The sequence below is a fragment of the Drosophila mojavensis genome, unplaced genomic scaffold (assembly GCF_018153725.1).
Source record: "Drosophila mojavensis isolate 15081-1352.22 unplaced genomic scaffold, ASM1815372v1 contig_74, whole genome shotgun sequence".
In the NCBI taxonomy this organism is placed as follows: Eukaryota; Metazoa; Arthropoda; class Insecta; order Diptera; family Drosophilidae; genus Drosophila; species Drosophila mojavensis.
Genome location: NW_025318899.1, coordinates 2,927,148 through 2,946,210, shown reverse-complemented (window position 1 = coordinate 2,946,210; position 19,063 = coordinate 2,927,148). Strand labels below are relative to the sequence as shown.

At 34.6% G+C, this 19,063-nt stretch overlaps 1 protein-coding gene across 12 annotated transcripts in view; it reads right to left on the bottom strand.

Annotated features, from left to right (window-relative positions):
- The window catches only part of LOC6581252 (gamma-aminobutyric acid receptor subunit beta), a 28,973-nt gene extending 9,982 nt beyond the window's left edge, over positions 1-18,991 (bottom strand). For 4 of the 12 annotated variants that reach the window (XM_044009505.1, XM_044009509.1, XM_044009512.1 and 1 more), the window contains exons 1-5: positions 18,087-18,991; positions 9,914-10,011; positions 9,559-9,626; positions 3,414-3,640; positions 2,102-2,184 (exon numbers count right to left, since the gene is read on the bottom strand). In XM_044009505.1, coding sequence (XP_043865440.1) covers positions 2,102-2,184; positions 3,414-3,640; positions 9,559-9,626; positions 9,914-10,011; positions 18,087-18,226 — 616 coding nt within the window. In that variant the 5' untranslated portion in view covers positions 18,227-18,991. Of the gene's footprint in view, positions 1-117; positions 256-2,101; positions 2,185-3,413; positions 3,641-7,935; positions 8,004-9,558; positions 9,627-9,913; positions 10,012-18,086 lie in introns of all 12 variants that reach the window. The other 8 variants (XM_044009508.1, XM_044009511.1, XM_044009515.1 and 5 more) reach the window with 3 other exon arrangements.
- Positions 18,992-19,063: the final 72 nt, after the last annotated feature.

The following is a 19,063-nucleotide window of genomic DNA, read 5'->3' as shown; positions in this document are numbered from 1 at the left end:
AGTCACAACAAAGAAAACTGTTTTGTGTGTGTTTCATTCACAATGTTTTGGTAATTGTTGTTTTTTTTTGGATCTGTTTTTGGATTCTGGTATGAATTTGTAATGTATGGAGGGTACCTGTGGTTAGGTTTATTTCGGTCGCCCTCTGCCTGTGTCCCAAAACGCGGAACTGCGGTAGTTCGACCTCACTGCTCATTCCCACACTACTCAGTCCATCTCTCCAGAAATATCGGATATCTCGCATCGTGTAACCAACTGGATGCAGTTATTGTTGATGTAGTTGTTGTAGTGGTAGTTGTTGTTGTTGTTGCAAAAAGGGGGCAGGTGGTTAATTAATTATTGTAATTGTTGTTTGTTTCGTTTGTTGTTGTTTTGTGAAGGTGAAGGAGAGTTGACTTTGAATAAGTTCAATTCAATCAGGTTTAGTCGTATTGGTGAATACAATCATATGAATAGCTAGTTAGTTCCAAGGAATGTACGAATGATTGATCAAGATGAACCGTAATTGAACTTTTGAATAACAACAAAAAGCAGTTTAATAGTTTACATACTAGTTTCAAATTTACTAGTAAACCAACTTACTAGCGCGCTAGTATCTAGTTCAATTTTGTACTAGTTCATGATTTCTAAAGTAGGTTTATTAGTTCACGTTTACTGTTTCACTAGTTCACTACATCATTAAAAAGACATAGTCAATAGGTATATTTATTTTTAGTAGTTCCGATATCATCACTTGTTCAATTGAACTTATTCTGAACGTCATGACAACTCTATTTTGTATAGTAACAAAATTGTTTTCACTTTGGGGTGTTACAATTAGCTTAGACTTAAATTTTAAATAAGTTATATATAAAACTAGGGTGAGCGAGTGTTTTGACAAAGAAGTTAATCATATTTCATATGTATTTACATAGAGATTGCTTATGTGTGTGTGTGTTTGTGAGATCTTGGTTTTAAAGCGTGCTATAAAAAGTTCGTTTTATAATATACATTGAATTGTTTTTAAGTATATGGATATTTGCTATAATTTTAGATAATTTATTATTAAGCATATATATTTCTTATATTTTGGTTTCTTTTGGCTCTGTTCAAGTCGATCGATCACAATCAGGAGCCTTCTGCGGTTGCTGTAAGTGAGAAGGCGACCGAAAACCAACCAATCTTATGAATTCATTCGCTTTAATGTTACGATATGATATACAGACATATATCATGTTAGTTGATCTGCGAGATTGTTGTTGTTTTTGTTGATTTATTTTTATTTTTATTGGAAGGGCGGGGACACATGAATGAAACATGAGAATTAAAGAGTTGTACGTTGTATGGCTGCTGGATAATTCGTTTGAATAAAATTTTAGACGATTAAGTTTTAACTGATTTGGCGGCTGTGCAAACAATGGTCTCGAAAATCATAAACAACTTGGGCAATAGTATGTATATATATATAGATGTATATAAATATGTACGCAGTAAGCACTATCTAGAGCTATGTCGATTTTCGATTTACTATAGAGAAAAATCCTTAATTTGATTTTGAAGAAAAGGTACGCAGGGCCCTGTATAACTAAAGTTTCTTTACTTTTTCGATATACGGTATACGATTATCGTTGTATGTTCTCTGCGTGTTTATAGCGCTTATTTTAACACTTTTTGCTTTATTATTTGCTTTCTTTAAAATGTTTTTTTCTGCCCACACTGAACAAACAGCGCGCGGCCTTAAGCTTAGTGGCCAAAATTTTGTGCGGATGCAATTAGCTAAGGGCTATAACTATAAATATATATATAAGATATAAAACAGAGTTATCGATATTTATCGTTTTGGTCGGGGCAGTTGAGTATTACCCAGCACTAAGCACATCGGCACTTTACTTTGGCCACTTCTAGGGTTTTTACTGATAAAGTGCTTCATATTCTGAATGAGTTCATTTCTTATCGATACATATATATTTTTATGTATATATTTATCGATATGCAAGTACATTTACAATTTTATTTTATATCGATATTAAAATTTTATTATTGATATTAATTTTATTTTTTTTTTTGCCTTTTTTTTTATTGTTAAATTTGATTTGTTAAAGTAATTATCCACAGTACTTACAGCTTTCGATCTCAATGTGACAGAGCTGTCGATCCATTGGAAAATATTGCAGATTCATTGGACACGATGCGGTGATAGTCAATCTGGAAAGTTTCATTTATGTTTTTGTTTTGTGGAACGGGAAGTTAATATAGAGAAGAAGATAATTAGTAAGTTTTTGAAAGAGTTGGCGAATGAACACAGCTAATGGTTACACAACAATTAAATAAGCAGAGGAGGAGCAAATAATTTACGACATTTAAGGGATTATTAGGGGGGCGGGCAAAGTTGTTTTCTTTGTTTTTAATATATATATATTTTTTTGTTCTAGTAGAGCGAGTTCAATTGGATATGACTTTACATTCATTTATATTTAATTGTTAAGAAACAACATTTGTATTTTTTGTTAGTGATACGAGTGGCATTTGGTTATTTTTGTAGTTGAGTGAGGCGAGTGGCGCAGGGTAATTAAAATTTTTTTTTATTGTTATTAACATGAGGTTTTGTGACCTAAATACTACGTATACATAATAGCATATATAGATATATTTATATAAATATAGTTTAGTTTTGAGTTGGAGTTGAGTTTGGTTTGAGTTTGGAGTTTTTAGTCGGCAGCTGGTTATTGATACATAGATTTTGGACAGATTCTTCGTTTAAAGGTAGTAGAAAATTATATGCCCAGTAGCTACAGTAGCTACTGTGACCAGTGCGCAACCTTTTTGTGGTGTAAAAGACACATGAGATACTGCAACTGGTAACCTGCCTGAAAGGGATTTCCCAGAGGAGGGTTTTCTACAATTTCCTTTGCAAACTTCATTCTGTGCAATGAAATATGCAAAATAGATATTTTAATATTTTCTTCCCTTTTTACTACTATTTCAAGTACTCTCGGAATATATATAGTAAGAATCGCCAACTTTCGATCGCTTTCACTTTTGCCAATTGAACTCACTTGATTGAAAACTGTTTTTCATTTTGTTGAACTTTTCGTTTCATATCGATAAATATACTTTTGTTTTTAAAATAATTTTAAATATAACATTTTTGTTTTTGGATTAGTAAATTACAACATCCATTTATACACACACATCAAAAAACAGTACAAAGTTGCAAGAAGGGTTAAGAATTAATAAAGAGCAAAAAAAAAATAATTTTTTTGTTAGTAAATATATATTTTTTTTTCTTTACTATTTGCAGTCAATAGTTTTTTTTTTTTTTTTTAATAAAAAATGTATTTTGTTTTTTGTTAGTTAGTTACACACATACACATATAGATTGTAAAAAATTTTAAAATTTTGCATTGAATTTGCTGAAGATAGTTGATTTTTACCTAATACTTCTTGTTATCGATCCAGAATGATGCACACGAATGAATTCATTACTGGTTGTTGCAATGTGAAAATATGATTGTTTTTCATTTACAAAAAAGGTGTCAGGTACCCAAATATTCTTTATGAATTCTGATCCAACCGATAGTGTTTCTACACCAGGTCGTTTTCTATACGCTAAACGAGGATCGGTCCAAAATTGACGAAAGTAAAAATCCAATGTAAAGTCCTATATCGTATACGATAATCATACGTATTTGTTTTTTGTTTTTTTTTTTTTTTTTTTTTTTTTTTTTGTATATTGATTTCGATTTCAATTACAAAGTGGGAGCAAAAAGAGATGTTTGTTTCTTATTAGTAAACTTGATAGCAGTTAGGACTAAATATTATATATATGTATAATAAAATAAAAAATTATTGAATATATAAAACTAATATAGATATATTGAAAAGTAAGTTTTAGAAAATTTTGTTTAAAGAATTTCGGAAAATAGAATAAAATTTCGCACAGATTTAATAGAGTTCATATTAGATATATATATGTATATTTATAGAGTTCGCTAATTATGAAAATAATAAATGCGTTTTATATAAGACACAACACAAAGAAAATTCACAAAACAACTGAAATTATTGGAAAAGTTAACAATATCGTGCAACAATTTATAAATATAATGGACTTGGACGGGCCTTTTCTTTTTATGTTTTTTTGGCAGGGGTGGGTCTAAAATTACATTTAAGTTTCAGGCATGCAAAAACATCAAACTTACAATATTTTGGGCAGCAATAATATATATTTTGTAAATTGAAAAAAAAAAAAAACTGAAATTAAGCAAACTGAAAAGCTTGAAACGAAAAATCAAATGAAATCAAGTTGAAAGAATGGTAAAAGTAGATAAGCTTATATACAGTAAGCAGTTCAGAAACCTCTCACAAATTGTTTGATTTGCTGTGATGTGAAGTAGTTTAGAGATATTCTGTTTACTTGAGAGATTTTTTACTTATATTTTAGGTATTATTTTGTTCGCTAAATCTAAGGCAAATGACTATATAAAATCCATTTGTACAGCAAAAGAGAGAAAGATGGCTAAAGAGTTAGACAGAGAGAGACAGAGAGCGAGAGAGAGAGAGATCTTAACTTTTGCTAGCTTGGTTTGGCTTGTCTTGGCTTGGCTCTTTGTTGTCCTGCTGCTGCGGCTGTTGGCAGTGCCTTAAAGCTAAAGCGTTCTATATAGTTATATTTACTTAAGGAAGCGGTACTGGAGCTAGGCAAGGCGAGGTTTGGGAGCTTAGGAATTATTTTTGTTATAGTACAGTCAATAGGTGTTTAAACATTTGTATGTGTATTGTGTATGTTGGTTGCTATAGGATTGGACTTCACACAAATCGTTTTCCGTACTCTTCAAATAATAAAGTCAACAAAATTAAATATAAATTCTTTAGATGCAAGTGATATTTGTAAGAAATCGCATAGCTGAGGTACTTTTAGGTACTTTTATCGTATGTATTAACTTGATCACAGAATCGCCCGAGGCACTCGTGACATAATTTATGCAATTCTCAACGCCTTTTATAAATTATTTAATCTACGTTTCAGGCTTAAGTTCAACTCTAGCAGATTTGGTTTCCACTCGGTACAGGCACGCCAAAAACAAAACTTGAACAAAGGTTTAAGAACAGCAAAAAATAAGAAAGGGCTGTTCAGACAGTTATATATATAGGTGTTCATATACTATATATTTATATATACAGGTTCCACTCTAGGCAAAATCATAAATTATATATTATATTTATATAGTCAAGGTACCTTTAATATAATTATATATTTATATCCTATTTATCTATCGTATTGTATCTGTATCTGTATCTGTATCTGTATCTGTATCTGTATATGTATCTGTATCTGTATCTGTATCTGTATCTGTATCTGTATCTGTATCTGTATCTGTATCTGTATCTGTATCTGTATCTGTATCTGTATCTGTATCTGTATCTGTATCTGTATCTGTATCTGTATCTGTATCTGTATCTGTATCTGTATCTGTATCTGTATCTGTATCTGTATCTGTATCTGTATCTGTATCTGTATCTGTATCTGTATCTGTATCTGTATCTGTATCTGTATCTGTATCTGTATCTGTATCTGTATCTGTATCTGTATCTGTATCTGTATCTGTATCTGTATCTGTATCTGTATCTGTATCTGTATCTGTATCTGTATCTGTATCTGTATCTGTATCTGTATCTGTATCTGTATCTGTATCTGTATCTGTATCTGTATCTGTATCTGTATCTGTATCTGTATCTGTATCTGTATCTGTATCTGTATCATCATAAATATCTATGTATTGGCCCCTATTGTATATCTTTATCCGTGTTTCCATCCTATATATAAAACCACATTTGCTTCTCAAGCTTCGATTAGTATCACTTGCTGAAATTTTTGGCATGTTTCTATTCGTTTTATTTTTAACAATCTTTCAGATACCCATTTTATTCGTTTTATGAGTGTGTGTGTTTTTCTTTTCAACGAAATAGAAAGTGTAAACTTATAAATGAAATAAAGTTATATAATAGTATGTTTATGCGCATGTTTTAGTTTTGCTGTTAAGGTGTATGCATGACAGAAACTACAAAATTGTTGTCGTTTTTGTTGTTATTGCTGTTGGCATGAGGCGGCTGGGTATTGTTTCGTGTGCCGTGTTTTGTGTTTGCATTGCCCCGATCTCGTGTACATGTTGCTGTTATGTTAACCACGTTTATTTCACATAAATTGATTGCTATTGACTGGATGCCAAAGCCCAGCAAATAAAACCAGAAAAAGACAGTGCACGTGTCAATTCGCCCAGCATTGTGCGCTCCGGTAACGGTGCAGTTAGTATGTGTAGCGTATTGAGGGTGCTTAAGTACGGTGTATCTGATTTCACACATATATTTATACATATATGGGTTTTGGCATTGCTCGCAAAAGTATTTTACTTTTCAGTTTTTATTTGTTTTCTTACTTGGGTGGGGGCCAATCGAATGCTATTCTCTAGCGACCTCATTTCAAGTGAAGTGTTTGTTAGCAAGTGTTATATATATATATATATTTAGCTAAATTTCGAGCCAATTTATCCAATCGTTAGAAAAATCGTGGGGGAAGAAAACTATAATATAGTCAAATGCAGAACTTCCATGATGTTTACTTTATTAAGTGGAGTATTAAAGGAATTAGAACAGAAATTTGTGTTTATCCAATTGTCTGTATGTTTTAAGTCTTTTTAAGTCTTTGGCTGATGAACGAAAATCTCTAAAAAATTGATTAATTTTCGAAAGAATAAGCAAAATATGAATTAATTTAATTTATTTATTTTCTTTTCTTTTCTTTTTGCTGTAGCGCTCAGTTGACCTGTCGAAAATGTTAAAAATTAAACACAGAAGTATCTTGAACACTTATATACGTTTTGCTATATTGAGTAGTTGTATATATATATGTATATCACATATGACATTGAGTTGAATATATGCATATATTGTACGAGTATGCTATATGACATACATGATTCATATTCATTCATATTTTCATAAATATTTTTTTTTTTAACAAAAACGCATGCGCGCAGTCTTTTGTCTGTGGGGACTGCTGTGATTATCGTTTGCCATTGGCCATAATAAAGTACGATTCGTGGACAAATTTTGAAGCTTAAAGCCTTTGAATAGAATAACATTTGCATACAAAATTAATGAAGATTATCCAATTAGTGTGGGATGCAATAAAAAAAAAAAAGGAAAAAAAAATTTAAGATGAGGAGTCGAGCAAGTTATGTTTAAAATAAAAATTTTAGATATTGCTTTATTTTTAGATTTAAGCTTTTAGATTTAAAGCATAGAATGGAACACGAGGCAAAGAGTAATGTAGCAAAAGATTAAAACTTAGATAGATTTTCCCGATTGTCTATGAAATTCCAATTGAAAATAGGTTATATGAGTTGTTTTTTGATTTGTACTTTATTTTGGCTCAAGGACAAATTTAATGGCATTGCAAAAAAAACAATTATGAACACAACATTTAATTGTTAAAAATTTTGTTTTTTAGAATATATGTTTATATATATATATATTTAAAATAATGTTTAAATATTTTTGTATAATGAATATATATGCATTTGGAAATTTTGCAATTTGCTTTCAATGTTTTCAAATGAAAAATGAGTTGATAATATGAAATTAAAATCAAGCGAAATTAACTATGAATAAATTGTGGACACAAAATGTGTGTTAAGCGAGAGTAAAGGCAAAAAGGACAGAGAGAGAGAGAGAGAGAGAGAGAGAGAGAGAATAGGAGAGTATGACAGAGAGAGATAAGGGGTACAGATTTTTGGTTGAGAGTTAAATTAGGAAGACATATGATTTCTTTTTTTTTTTGTTTTGAAAGAAAACAGAAAATTTGATTTTCTATTTTTTCTTTTTTATATATATATTTTGTTGTTGTTGGTAATGATGTTTTTTTTTTTTTTTAAATTATATTTGGTTGGTATGTACCATGAGAACTTCCGAAACCGAACTGATACTGAGCACATACATTGTGACGCCGACCTCCACAGGGGGACCTGCAACATATACACACACACATTGACGATTGAGGTATTTTCTTTTTTTTTTCTTGCTATTTTTGTGTTTGACTGTCGCTGTTGTTGTGGTTGTTATTGTTGTCGTTTTGTTGTTGTTGTAGTTGTTGTTAGTGTAACCAAAAAATTATTGTATGAATCTTACACACACACCATGAAAAGCAGACAGGCAGCAGACTTTTTGCTAGCACTGTCAACTATTTAATGTCCTTATCCCTATATAATACTTTGTTGTTGTCACATTATTATTATTTTTAATTTTTTATAGGCAAAATTAAGTATATAAAGTACAGTTGTGCGCGTTTTTCTATTTTTTATTTGGTTGTGCTTGAGGTTTTGCTTTTGTCTTATTGCACGCGCCGAATGAAAACCAAATCAACTATTCGAGTTTTTTTCTAAGTATATTTTTTTGTTTGTTATGTTTTTGCACAGCTCTATTAAAGCTATAAACGGTAGCGTAATGAAAAAACAATAGTTTCATTTTCTATAATTATTTATAATTTATCGTTTGCTGTGAAAGCGGTTAAACACACCATTTGAAAAAGCTTTGAGTGGCTCAGAATTGTTGGCAGCTGCAAGTTAAGAGAATTTGTATCTTAAAGCCTTGTATGATATGCGTGAGTGAGTGGTTTCGGGGTGTGGGAGACAGAGAGCTCATTAAAAATCAGGAAGTAGAAGGAGACGAACAAAAAATCTACAATGAAATGGCTAAACGAAGGTTAACTTTGATTTTTTTCTTTTCGGAATTGTGAGTGTTGGATGAATCTCTAGATTGTTGTGTGATTGGATTAATTAGGTAATTAGGGTAAGGAAAGCTTGTTTAATTGTGCTCGTAACCAATTACAGAACAAAATTGACACAGAGAGAGACAGAGAGAGTGAGAGTGAATCTCGTTTTACACACTAAGTAAAAGCGTGAGAGTCGTATATTAGGAAAAAAGCATTGCCAATCTTAAGTTTAGTTTTGTAGTTAGTTCTAAAATAAACAAGTTCAAGATCAACTTCAAGATTTCGTTTCTTTTCTGGTTGCCTCACTTTCGGTACCTATTATTCGAACAGTTTGAACCTAAGAGGAGTCAGCACTAACTGGCGAGAAACCTACAAGAAGTTCAAATTAAGATAAGCTAAATCATAATTGAAAGAAACAGAAGAGCTAAAAAACTGATAATTAAAGCCAGAAGGAAACACAAATGAAGAAAATTACTTTTATACAAATTGTACTACGAACTCGTGTTTCAGAAACAAAAACAAGTGTTTATTAATAAATATTTATTTATATATATATTTATATATATTTGTATGTGTGTGTGTGTTGTTATATAACTGAAGCAGTGTTTTATTGAGAATTCAAATACTAAAGTAAAGTGAAATCTAAATAGAAAAAAAATCATGAAAACATAAACAATTCCAACAACAGAGACAGAGATTATGCGAGCGAGTTAGAGAGAGAGACAGAGAGATATACATAGAGAGAGAGAGAGAGCGCTTAACGTTACAAAAAAATTATTTTAAGGTACAAAGTTTCATTTAGTTTGTACCATTTTCACTTCTGAGAGCGAGCTGATTGATAGCACATACATGGTGACTCCGACTTCGACAGGAGGTCCTGAAACACGGCATGATTATATAGGTATATATATATACTGATATATATTGTTTTATATGGAATATATATATGTATATAACGCTAGTCAGTTAAAAGAAAACTAGATATATGATGAGGCAACGGCCTTAGCTACATTATAAATATTTGGTTGTTGTTGATATATAGAGTTGGTGCCCCCTCGCATTCAAGCCGCGTTTAGCCTATATTTTTTTTTTTTATAGTGTTGTCTAGCTGTTCTTCATATATTAATGTTTATCTATTGTAAATGGTTATTTGCTCGTACTTACCACCATAATTGGGTCTTACTCTTTTGTCGTAACTAACACTAAAGGAGTCGAGTATAGCGGATATGTTTACATCACCCAACATGCTGCCGCCGCCAGTTCTATATTAAAGACAAAGAAGAAGAATAACATTTTAAAGTAAAATAAATAGTTCAATTTTGGAGTGAAATTGGAAAAATCTGTAATAAAAATTTAAAAAATATACATTGATGTAATCCTACAGGAAATGGAGGAATTTCTTTTTAAGATCTGAGACATAGTCCGAAAACTCAAGAAAAAGAATCAAACACCCAAAGGCCTAAGAGAGAAATTGAGAGATAATGAGAAAGAGAACAAGAGAAAGAGACGGGTAGTGAGAAAGAGAGAGAGAGAGAGTGACTGTTAGTGAGATAAGGAGATAGACTGAGAGAACTTTTTTATGAAATCTTAACCCATGTTCCATTGTCTCGTTGATTTCTTTTATATTTATTACGAGACATTATCTTCAAATCCGATATTCATTTGTCCCGTCGTTACTTGAATACAGTCTATTCATTTGTATATGTATCACAGTCATGTTTTATTTCACATACATCCAGAGTACATAACATATATCCAGTATATTAGAAAAGTGCTTCACATAACAAATTTTCTATATGCATTTATTTAAGCATATTGTAAAAGATATATAAATAAGGACATATAATGTATGTATACATATAAGTTATTTGTTCTATAGGCTGCTAGCTGCCAGAGCTCTTGGCTGTCATCAACATTTATACAACTTTATTAAGGCCTTGCGTTGCTAGACATTTTATGGCTACAGGGTATAAAAACGGATGAAATGGAAAAGGCTGCTGCAGGTACATGTGTCTGTGTGTGAGTGTATTACTGCCTGCATGTGTGTTTACATGTATGCATGTGTGTGTGTGGGTGCTTTTGTGCTACATTTACTTTATTTGGTACCAAGTGCACACACCCACGCAAAGTCAAACAGTCAAACGGGCCACATAAACATATATGTGTATATATATAAATGTATATATATGTATATATTTTATATATTTATTTATGTGAGTGCACATATATGTGCTGTATGTGAGTGTGTGTGTGCTTGTGTGTATTATTTATGGCAAGTCCCTGGCATGACTCTGTTTATTTGCGTCTATTCTGCGCTAAACTGTGCTATTAAAGCGCGTTTGTTGGCATTTTAACTGTCTTGCTCGAGTGTATGTGTGTGTGTGTGTGTGTGCTTGCCGCTCTTGTGTGTGCGTGAGTGAAATCACAATTTAATAAAAGTTACGCCTGCAAATAAACACCCAATATGAGTTGCTTTGTGCGCGCGCGCAGTTCAAGAAAATGCTTCATTTTTCGTTGTTCGCTTTTCGTTTTCCTTTTGTCACATTTTGAAAATTTTCATATAAATTTTGATTCAATTATTATTAGAGCTGAATTGCTTTTAATTTAGCAAGCAGCTGTAAGCTGTAATCAAGGCAGTCTCGACTGAGCGCACACGCTCTCTAACTCTCTCTCTCTCTCGCTCGCTCGCTCGCTCTTACTCTCATTCGGCCTTTCTCTCTCTCTCTTTGAGTCTCTTTTATGTATACGCATTAAGCCAAAAGCCGCCGCAAAATGAAAAAAAAAAAAAAAATGGCAGCCTATTTGTAAATACACACACACACATACAGACATATACATACACGCATATAGATGAGTATACAATAAAAAGACAAGCTTCTAGCTCCTACACTTGTTGTCGTTGTCGTTGTTGTTGTTGTTTCAGTTGATGGGCTGCCAACAGTTGATATGCGGTTTTGCCTTTTGGATAATGAAAAAGTTTTGATTGCTATTTGATTTGAGTTTAAGATGGCAGCACTTCATACGCGCCTACACCGCTGCGTATGCGCAATATTTGTTATTGCGCCTATTACAATATTTGTACATAAAGCATGTCAGAAACGGCGGCTGCAGAAGAGGACAGCGAAAATGTGTAATCTGACAGCGCTCTGCGCTGGCAATTGCTAGGCAAGCAGTATTGGGGCGTGGCCGGCCGTATACAGCATGTCGTATACGTCATATGCAAATGAGCTGAACTAATTATAATGCCACATTTTATCTACTTATTTATGCAGCTGCGCGAGGACAGACGCCACAGTGCAAACACGAGGGGGAGACATGTGTAAATAACTGTGTGAGTGTGTGTGTACATATGTGTGTGTCTCTGTGGATTACTTGGCTATTGAGTGCACTCGAAAATATTCAAGCAGCGTCCAAATATTTGCCTATTGAGACATATAGCAAGCACACAAGTTGAATTGACTGTTTGTTATCTTATTGTAAGGCTTTGCTAGCTGCTTAGCCAACGAAAGTGATAAACTGGCAGTTGCCCTGTATTTAATAAAGGCATAGGTGATATAAATATATATATTATTATTTTATATATTATTAAAAATATAATTTATATATTTTAAATTTCGAATGATGGCCAGAAAAAGTGCTCAACTCCTTTCAAAAAATTACAGGGTATTTGATTTAGAGCAGACGATTTAAATGTAGAAGAAATAATGTTCATATATTTGTTTCATAATTTTAAAACATTTTTTTTCACAGTCCTCGCAGTAACTGTCAAAAATGCTAATGCCCAACGCTTTTAGACTACAGGGTATACAATATAAGCACTTCAAGCAAAGTATTTGCTTATAGACTCAATGTTGATTTGTAAAGCAAGAGCATGATAATTCGTCTATCATGAGCGTTTGATAAAAGACTCTCATATATTACAGGGTATGCAAAATTTATAAAAATATTTATATGTACACCAAGTAAAGCCTGAATTTCTTCCAAATTATTTATACTCTATAATTTTTGTTATAATAACTTGATTAATATGGACAAAATAATCTGCCGTGGGCGTGGCCCAGTTCATAAATTATATTTTTATTGTAATATACATGTTTCCTGAGGCAATTGCTGCAAGTGCATGAACTAATAAAAAGTTATATTTACTGCTGCATAAATATGTTTATTACACCTAAGAAATAATGTGAATGCATATAATGGTAATAGAAATAAAACAACTTTTCGAGCAAAATAAAAGTTCTAATTGGAAATTCTCATGCTGAAACTTTCCGAAAAGTTAATGCAAAATAAAAAATTTTATTTAAGTTTCAGCTAGAGAATGTTGGTGAAAACTCTTAAAACTTCGCTACAAACTTCCATTTTCAGCCATACATTTTTGAACACCAGAAGTGCTTATTTGGCCCATTGTGCAGGCGCACTGCGCGCATAAGTAGGCAATGCTTTTTTCTCTGCTCCTTTCAGTAACACACAAAATTGCAAAGTGGCTTGCACAAGTTTCAAGCAGCAGCAGCAGCAGCAGCACAATAAAAGTTGTAACAGCCGCAGCAGCAACAACAACAACAACAATAGAATGTCATGCGCAGCAGCGAGCGCTAGGTCCAAGCCCAAAACGTGTCGCCAAGTGTTATGCCAACACCATCCGCCATATTATCGCTGGCCACAGTTGTTTTGTTGTCTTATCTGTAGCGTTGCTGCTCACATTGAATGCTTGCCTTTGTACCTCTCTGTGTGTGTGTGTGTGTGTGTGGCAGTATGCTGGTGTGTGTGTGTGTGTGGCAACGCCCCTGCGTAACTTATGTTGCTCGGCAGCAAATGAAAATGTAAGAAATATCTTTGTTATTGTTTGTTGCCGCTGCTGCTGTTGTTGTGATTGTTGCTGTTGCTGTTGCTGTTGCCATTGCCGTTGCCGTTGTCATTGTCGTTTTTAGTGGCACTTTTAGCGTTGGGCCATTACGTATACGCTGCGTTGGACACGCGCCATTGCATAAATTCAAGTGTTATGTTAAAACAAAACGGAAATGCGAAGCAAAAGCAAAAGCAAAAAAATAAAAATGAAAAAGCAGCTAGCAAAACATTATCTTGCTGCCACTCAGCAAGAACCACATCTACTCTTCCTCTCTCTTTCTCTCCTGCTCACTCTTTCGCTCTCCAAATCCGGGACACCCATGTCAGACAAAAGTCTAGCTGGCATTGCCAGCTTCAAGATAAGCACAACTTGGCAAAGGCCTTTATTTTACGCAGTAAAACGACTTTCTCTCCGTGTGTATGTGTGTGTGGGTGTGGGTGGGTGACTCGGGACTTTTACGCGGCAATTGTGAAACCCAACATGTGACTAAGCGTTTTTTAATAAAGTGATAACTTGATGCCTGACGTTTCCTAAAAATAAACATATTTCAGAAGCGAAAGCTGATGCTTGGAGCATGAGCACAGGAAAAATGGCCGGATAAACATGTTAGAAGCTGACCACGCCCACGCAAACACACACAAACACACAAACAGCATAAAAGCTAGATTTTTGTGTGGGTGTGACAACATTATTGAATCGAACAAAGAGAAACATATTTGAGGGATTAGAAATATGCTCGAAATTGAGGCAACAATTGGAGAAAAAATTGAAGAGAAGACTGATATATATTTTATATATATATATTTTTTTTTTTTCATTAAAAATCATTCTTTTTAATCATATTTATATATAGGCAAAGAAGGTCTGCATAGACATAGCTATATATTATATACCCCATAAGAGAAAATTTCTCACTTTACTCTCACTTACTTCACTTATGGGATATGCTTAAGCATAGCATTAGATTGTGCTTTGATGAAATCAAATTTCAAATTCAATTGATTCAACAGCTAAATGTGAGGGGAAATGCATAAAAAAACTGCATTACTCTGACAAGTCCTTGACATTTTCAAAATGAACATCAACAGACAGCAGAAGCACACAAAAAGAGTCTAGCAACCAGGCTAAGGCTGGCAAGTATATTGAAAAAGAAAAGGCTAAAATGTTGCTGAGCGAATTGCATTACGAGATACAATTGAGGAGTGAAACGGCTGGGGCCAATGCTGCCTGCTGCCGTGTCTGGGCTTTATTAAATATTTGAAAAGCGCATTGAAAATGGCAAAGGCTGGCCGAACAGCGACCCAGCTAGCTAGCTAGCTAGGTAGCCCCTTTCGCCCTCTTCGTCATCATTCTCTATTCTGTCTGTGGCCAGACCCTTTGTGGATATTCTCAATCATCCTCAAAATGTGAAGAAACAACAATTTACGCTCAATGGCACTCGACGGCGAACTGTTGTCCCAGCTGCTGGCAGCGTCTCGGGCAGGATATTTTTTTGCAAATACACTTGCATAGGGCATGGGTCCTAGGTTATCGAATGTGTAACGGGAAAATAAGGAAAACTTGCATGAAAATTTGATCAGAATTTACGGCCTAGTTTCTAAATTCTAGATGACGTATAAAAGTTATAGGTAATTTAATAAATAAATTACATTCAACATTATTTGTTGTTGAGTTTTTTGTTAATATTCATATTCTTGATTTTCTATAAATTATTATATTTTTTTTATTTTTTTAAATTTATTTTATATTTCATATTCTTAAAAATGAAAAATTTAATAATAATAAAATAGATAAATGTCAACATATTTCACATGAAATCAAGTATATTTCAGACCCCAACTCTTCTGCTCACATCTGTTTTTAGTGCATTTGCGAGTCGGCCAAGCCCTATCAAAACAATCTACTTTCATGCTGCTGAACGATGCAGCTTGGCACACACAAACACACAAACACACACACACACACGCACTACCAATACACATTGCTGCTGCTGTCGTCAGTTGGGCGGTGTTGCTTTGTCGCTGGCACTTCGGCATTATCTGCCATCAATAAATTCCAAGTGAAGTGCGCACTTGTGTGGCAAGTGCCGCACAACAGGGCACAGCGGGCGATAGAAGAAGCAGAAGGAGAGGAGGAGCAGGAGCAGGAGCAGAAGCAGCAGCAGCAGCAGCTAGTGCCAGCCGTGTCCAGTCTCCAGCCAGGCAGGAAGTTGTTGGGTCTAAAGTGAACAGCAGCAGGCGTCGCACTTTTTTTCCTCTTTGATTTCATTTTTTTTTGTGCTCGCACAAATTGTGTCGTTGTGTTGCTTTGGCCTTTAACCTTTCTTGGCGGCAACTTACTCCCTGTATGTGTGTGAGTGCGTGTGTGTGTACAAGCAAGGCTATCATTTGCTGTGCTGCATGTGCGGGATGTGTGTTGGCTGTGCAATGTTGCATGAAAAAGTGGCGTAAAGTCAACTCCAATGCCGCCTGGCCCAAATAAGCAGCCAACTGTGCTGAAAATCGTGCCACTTGCCACATTTCCACGACATTCGCGGCCCCATCTCTGCCTCTGCCTTTGCCTGCCCCGCCCAGCTGGATAGGCACTACACGCGATCGGCTAAGCCCATAAACGTGCATTTGTATGTCTCAGCTCTAGTTAGTGGCAGTCGCCTCGGAGACTTTGGGCCCAGCCATTTGATTTACTTCAATTGCCTGCTTTGGGCGGCTTATGCAAATGTTATGTATGTGTGTGAGTGTGTGTGTGAGTGTGTGTCTACACTACCTCAACCTCTGTCATTCTCTTTTTTCACTGCACGTAAATATGGCCTAATGAACGTTAACCCGAAAAGGAAAAGCAAAAACATTGCCAAATGCCACAATTGTGGACATTTCTTTTGGCCCGCTAATCAAATATGTCGCATGCACCTCTCGAAAGCCAAACAAACTACCTTTCTCTTTAATATGTAAGGGGTATGTGGCAGCCCTTCGCGCTCCCCTTTTACCCTGTACCTAGCCAGTTGGTAATTACGAGTGCTGCGCCAGCCAGTTGTCATTTTTTAGCCTGCGTCGCTTTTTAATGGCCCTTGGGCCGCATGCAAATGCGAGCTTAATAAATTGCTAACATTTATTTCGAAAGTAAAAAAAAAAAAAACAAAACGCGTCCTCACTGTAGCAGTATTTACTGTAGCATTTACTGTTGACCTGGTCGAAAACAAGCTGTCATTGCGCCTAATTAGCCACGCTGAACATTTTTCAGTGGCAGCGCCAGAGCCAGCCGCAGTCAACTAATTTTGTATAATCATAAATTAGCATGAACTATGACTCCATTGCGACACACATACACACAGACACTCAAACACACACAGCACTTGCTGCAGTTGTGCATTGCAGCAAACTGTCGCTACAATAAAATTTATTGTTATTAAAATATTGAGCTTAAGCGCTTTATTTTTTATTCAGCAATTTATTTTGGATAGGTTGAGTGAGAGGAATATATATTTGCATATATGGGATATATATAGTGATTTTTATATGAATACTATAAGTTTAATTATAACTATATCTGTGTATCGAATATATTTACATAATCTCAACATAAACTGAGCCTCAAGAGACTAACTTCTTAGCACTCTATCCATATGATATCTCTCTATTACTATCTCAATCTCTAAGCCAAGTAGATTGGAATATGAAATGATAGTCTTGAGAAATCTGTTTTAAGCACTTCGAAGTATATCATAGCATCGGTACTAACTCTTACCTCCATTTAGCATTGAATAATTCTTTTTATGTGGATAATCCTTTTTACTTGGAAGTATATCAAACTATGCTAACTATTATCTCTAACTAACTTTTATCTCAAAGTTTCGTTTTAATTACACAAAGTCTATCATTCAAACAACTATTGAAGTTTCTCATTCCACCACAAATAGAATAACTTGTTTATGTGAACTTCATTAATTATATCTATTCTGACTGGAATGACGACAAGAGTTCCAAAGTATCAGCCTAACCATGTAAATCAAATAATCAACTAATTGTTTCAATCAACACTTACGCTTGGCTCTTAGGCAAATGTATTTTCATTTAGGGGGTGTCAAAAAGTCAATTTGCTGATATATCAATCGGATAATCGGAAAAATTTGTATTATGCTGCTCAGTAATATCAATCAATATATATGTGTCTTTATAGTAATTAATCTATGCTCTGTTTTTATTCCTATTAAACAATATTTACATGGGCGAATTTTCCTATACAGAAAGATTACATATGCATAAAGTAAATCAATCAATCAATCGACTGTGTACTCTAACATTCCTTTTGATATTAGATACATTGATCAATTGATTCATAGACTAAAGATATATAATCCATTCGATACATATTTAGTCTAGCAATCAGTCAATCAGCTTTTATTTCTTTAGTGGACTCATGAGAACGAAGATATTATACAGTTCCCCATTACAGAAGGCTTACATCTATTCAGATCAATCAATTTGCATAACTTACGCAGATTGCACTGTGGTGCTCCGTTTGGGGCCCGTCTCCTGTACGATTAGCGCCATATTTATGGCTAGCCAAATTGTTAGCAGGGGCGTCCGGGTGCGGGGCGTTAGTATAGTTAATTTATCCATTGCTGAAACACTCATGGTGGTGCAATTAGTTGTTGTTGTTGCTGTTGTGGTGCGTGGCAAAAGTCAAAAGGGTTTACTTTTGACTTGGAAGGGTGCGAATTATTGCTTAGTTAAAAATTTTCTCGTTTGGTTTTTGTTTTTGTTGCTTTAGCGTGGCATTAAAAATGTAATTTGTTGTTGTTGTTGTTGTTATTGTTGGTATAAAGTAAGTATTAGTTGATGTTTTACAGTTACAGTTGCAGTATTTAGTTAAGTAATGATCTCTGCTTCTTCTTCTTCTTCTTCCTCTTCTTTGCCTTCGTTCAGTTGTATAGCTTCTTTGCTTATCCAATTCTAATTTCCTGTCGCTCAGTCAGTGATTTAGTTGTTGTTGTTGTATGTTTAGGCAGCGAGGCATTCAGTCAGTACATCAGTGCATGCGTTAGTAGCTGTGTATGTGTGTATGTGTGTGTCTTTGTGTAAGTGTGTCTCTGTGTGTGTGCGTGTGTTAGTTAATGTCTCAATGCATGCGCTGCCAATGCGATATCGTTTGACTGCGCGCTGGCCAGGCGTAGCTCAACCAGAACAATGCCAAAACGAATAGCATCAATAGCTGACAGAGCAGCACTGAATTGGAGATCGATTCGAGCTCAACTGCGCTGGGCGTGTGCCGCTGAAGACGACGACTGGCATGAGACACTATACCAGCGATTGTCTCCTGTTGATGCTGATGCTGGTGCTGATGTTGTTGTTGTGCCGCCTCCTGGTTGGTTGTCTCTCTGCTCCGTTGCCTTGTTGTTGTTCCTGTTGCTGCTGTTGTTGTTGTTGTTGTCCGCGGCCACATCAATTGCCAATTGCCTCGTGTTAGCCCTC